The sequence below is a fragment of the Salvia miltiorrhiza genome, chromosome 3, assembly GCF_028751815.1.
Source record: "Salvia miltiorrhiza cultivar Shanhuang (shh) chromosome 3, IMPLAD_Smil_shh, whole genome shotgun sequence".
Lineage (NCBI taxonomy): Eukaryota > Viridiplantae > Streptophyta > Magnoliopsida > Lamiales > Lamiaceae > Salvia > Salvia miltiorrhiza.
Genome location: NC_080389.1, coordinates 19,721,059 through 19,725,638, shown reverse-complemented (window position 1 = coordinate 19,725,638; position 4,580 = coordinate 19,721,059). Strand labels below are relative to the sequence as shown.

The following is a 4,580-nucleotide window of genomic DNA, read 5'->3' as shown; positions in this document are numbered from 1 at the left end:
TGTAAAACAAATAATACCCAAATGTTTATTCTCTGGGTAAAACCTGGTTCAAATACACATTTGACTAGTTCTTCAACCTCAATTTCAAAGAGGAAAAAGTGTTGAATTATAGTGTATCCATCATCTTGCCCAATAACCATTAATTCAAACATTTGCTGGAACAAGTTTAAACCATTGTGGTTGAGGATTGTCAGCACAGGTGCGTAGATTAGTAAGATTGTCTGCAACACACAAACATTTTTTGGTCACAAGTTTAGAATCTGAAGCATTCACTTCCAAGCACAAATATTCCCCCTTCCCATCTTGAGCAGCCAAATGAAGACCTGAGCTCGATACAATCTTCCACTTGCTCCCATTGCTCGAACAGTCACTCGAAACACGAGGCGCGGCCCCGTCTCCGGCCACCCCCAGGCACCCTGCACCCTCCGCCAACTTGATAGGGCCGCCATCTTGGTGTTGATCCCATCGGCTTGCATCTTTGCAGTTGGCTAAAACTGTCTCATTCTTCACAATTTGCACACATTGTCCACTCAAGGGATGGAACATTTTGTAATATGTTGGTTTCTTGGACGTGAAATCTAAATGGCAGAGGACAATAAAATATAGGTTGGCATCATTAGTATATATAGGGCACGTTTATAATTCTGGATAATTATATACAAGATTGAGTATTTTTATTTTTATTATGAATTTCTCTGAGTCCTTCCCCTTTCAATTAGATATGAAAACGAGTTGTAGAATTTATCAATTAGGATGTCCTAAAGTTTCAGACTATCTTTGTTAACAATAAATTAGCATATATACTACTGACGATAAATCCATAAATTATTAACAAGTTTTAGTTTTTCCTATATTCTATAAAGTTGAAGAATAAATACAAGAATTTTAATAACTTTAGAGATTTTCCCAAAATTAAGATTCAGGCCAAATCAAAACTGATATAGCATTAAAATGTTTAGACATAGAAACTGATGTAGCATGAAATGTTTAGACATAGAAATTTCAATGCTATGTCAAATTTAATTTTGCTGAAATCTTAATTTTATATGAAAATTTGGGAAATTATCAAAGTTCATGTATTTATTCACCAACTGTACAGAATATGAAAAAACAAAAATATAGCTAATTAGTTTATGAATTTACAACCAAATAATTAACCTTATTATTTATTTATTTATTTATTTATCTATATATGCTAATCCTAATTAAATAATTTACGCCCTCATAGTATTCAAAAATTAATTATACTTGCTGCAATTAATTAATTTTGTAGCACCAACACTAGTAGAAATGTAACATGATGAGCTTTGAGAAAGTTTAAAGTTGTGGTGACAAGAGAATTTCGTACCTTGATTCATCTGTTGAACAATTTGCAACCTGCTAAGGAAAGTAGTGTTTCTGGGATGATCCCAATTAATATCAAGAACTCCAAAAGCTTCCTCAAGATTCACTTTACCCTGTCTAAGTATGTAGCTGCCTTGCAAAGTCCACAAAGCCCAATCCACATCATTCTCAGCAACCGCAGCCAAGAAGCAAGTGATGTATCTGCTCTCTGCAACTCTCTCACCACTTTCATCAATGCCGAATTCACTTATGAAGACAGGGAAAGAGTTGTTGGCTGCAGTAGTCAAGAAGAAGTAATTGTCTCGTGCCCTTTTCGTGACCGTGGCGCACAGATTGTTGGTCTGGGCAGTCCAGCTCTTGGCGGGGATGCCGAATGTGTACCAATGCGCTTCGAAGACTAATTTGTTGGTGAAATTAACTGCAAAGGGCTTCGAGCGGAGGTAGCCGAGGTTGGTGTCGGTGTATAGGCCGGAGACGATGACTAGGAAATCAGGGCTTTGGGCGTGGATTGTATTGGCTCCTTCTTGCATGTACTTGTACCAGTCCGGCACGTTCTGCCGCCCGCCTCGTAGCTCGTTTCTCATACTCATACCGACGACCTTCATTACCAATTAAGATAGCAAAGCGCAACTCAGTTGGTAAAACGTTTTAAACAGTGTAAAGGTTAAGCTAGTGAAATCATGTTCTTTTTGTTTTAAGTAGGGTATAAAATTATAAGTAGTAAGAATTTTGACTTCGCCGTGAACTTATTAGTACATATAAATATATAGAGATAATATTTAAAGGCAGCACCCTACTCTAGCCAAAACCTTTTAGTTATAGGAAATTCTAGCCATACAAATAAAAATATGGAAATAATAGCATTTTTGACTGAAATACCTTTTTAGTGTGTAACAGTATAAAATACTCTATTACACACATTTTATAAGCGAAAAAGTGTGTAACAGTGTAAAATACACTGTTGCACACTTTTTCGCAATCACACACTTTTACGTAATTACACATTTTTGAGAAAAAGTGTGTAACATTGTAAAATACACTATTACACGATTTTTGAAAAAGTGTGTAACAATGTATTTTACACTGTTACACACTTTTTTGCAATTACACACTTTTATGTTATTACACATTTTTCCGAAAAAGTGTGTAACAGTATTAAGGGTATAATTGTACATTTACATTAAAAAATGCTAATTTTTCCATATTTTTATTTGGGTGGACATTTTTTCCTTTTCTTATCCAAAAAGTGCTAATTGAGCCCATTAACTCTATTTAATTGTCTTTGTTGTTGATTTGATTTAATAATTCAGATCACAATTTTGGACCAAGTTAAGTTGATGCGTTAATACTTACAAATACCCTGGAATATTTTTTTTAAATGCTTAAGAACCAATTAAAACTCTTTTATGAATTATGCCTTGAACTAAGTGAACAACAAAATTAAATACTGACTGTACTTGTAATATTAATTTTAAGTTCAGACTAAAAAGCCACTTGTGTTAAAATTGATATATACTCTATTCGCCCCTGAAATATATGTAAAAAAGCTTTTAGCACAAATTTTAATAAAAATTTGTTGAAGTGTATTGCTAGGGTCTCACTTTGAGGGTATTAATATTAAGTTAATCATGGGTAAATAAATGTAAATTATACAAATAAAATTGTTCAAATAATAATGTCCTAAAATCGAAACTGCACATATATTTGAAGAATATATAAAAAAAAAATGCACGATTTTATGGGACAAATGAAATACTAACATTTGAGAATAAGCCTTTTAAGCATAAGAAATTTGATTAAAAAAATACAGTATGCCAAATCAAAAAGGTGAGTGGCGTCTGTGTTTGTATATCAAACATACGCACACAAGGTGGGCCGGCAGTGGGTTCAATTTTATCTTTTTCCTTTTTCTACTAGCTAGGGTTTTTTTTTTTTTTTTTTTTCCCAAATAGAACACACATGAAATATTGATAAACCAATGCGCTTGCATTGTTATAGCCCATATTTTCATATACATATGTAAATGTGTAAAATCAACTATACATACTTCCAACCCAAACAAAAAAGCACATTCCTTCTAAAAAGAGAAAAGAAAAGAAAATACTTTATAGTTGTTATATATCTTGTTGGGGACCTATAACATTTTCCTAAACTTCCATATTCATATAGATATGGATTACTATGAACATCATCTAAAATATCTGAATAAGATATAAAACGTTTCTTCAAACGATTACCGTTAGCAAATCTATTCAAACAATTACAGTTAGCTAGCTGTTCTATTCAAATTTCTACAAACTAATTTTTTTTAAAACACTACTAAAATTAAAGATTAATAACTACTAATTACCTCAGGAAAACCCTTGTATGTTGTGGCCACAGCAGCTAGGCCTTGCAACCACTCGCTGGGGTCAAAGTAGGCATCTCCGAAGAAGCCATTGCCGTCGTTGCCGGCGCAGCACCACGTGGGACGGCTAACATGATTGTCGAGCACCACCATCACCTTATTCTTCCCGAGCTCACTCACCACAGCCTTGTGAAGCTCCACCACCGTCATCTCCAAGAACTGAGGATTGTTCTTGGCAATGCCGGCTTTCGCCGCCGACAGATTATACTTATCCAAGGATTCGGAGACTTTAAGGTTGCCGTAATCAGGCCTCGTGAACATATACGTCGCCCACGTGAACCTCACGCAGTTAAACCCCGTTTCACTTATCTTCTTTATTATCTCGTTGATTGGCTTCTTTTCGAGGCCCTCTGCGATCATTGGCTCCAAGTGTGAAGCCCAATTCACACACGCTAGCTTCACGCGCTTCCCGCTCGCGTCGTCCACTATCCATCGCGAGTTCGTCGACAGCGGCGATGAACTGCAGAAGGCGACGATTTGCAGAAGCAGAAACACCACCAAATAATTCGTCGCCATTTTTTGTAGGACTTTTGTTTAAGTGTGATTTTGTCTTCAGGTTAATCATATTTATACACGATTTATTTGAATTAAATGTAGACAGTCGGATATATTTTGTGGAAATCAACCCTCTTTATTATTATTATTGTAAGTGTGGAATTAGATAACAGATTTTCTCATGGAGGTATTTAATTAAATGACGGATTCCATTGTTAACGAGATGTCTGGAATGCTTGACCGTGTACTTGAAATATGGGTTGGATTAATGAATATATATCAATGAATCGTCAATGAATGGAGTTAAATAGTTTGTTCATTACACGATCGAATT

The 4,580-nt window shown here is 35.1% G+C and overlaps 1 protein-coding gene across 1 annotated transcript; it reads right to left on the bottom strand.

Annotated features, from left to right (window-relative positions):
* Positions 1-4,267, bottom strand: LOC131018024 (glycosyl hydrolase 5 family protein-like). Its single transcript, XM_057946765.1, has 3 exons — positions 3,695-4,267; positions 1,349-1,943; positions 1-578 (listed from the first exon to the last, which is right to left on the bottom strand). Exons 1-3 carry the CDS (start codon positions 4,265-4,267, stop codon positions 145-147), a joined length of 1,602 nt encoding a protein of 533 aa, XP_057802748.1. The 3' UTR covers positions 1-144.
* Positions 4,268-4,580: the final 313 nt, after the last annotated feature.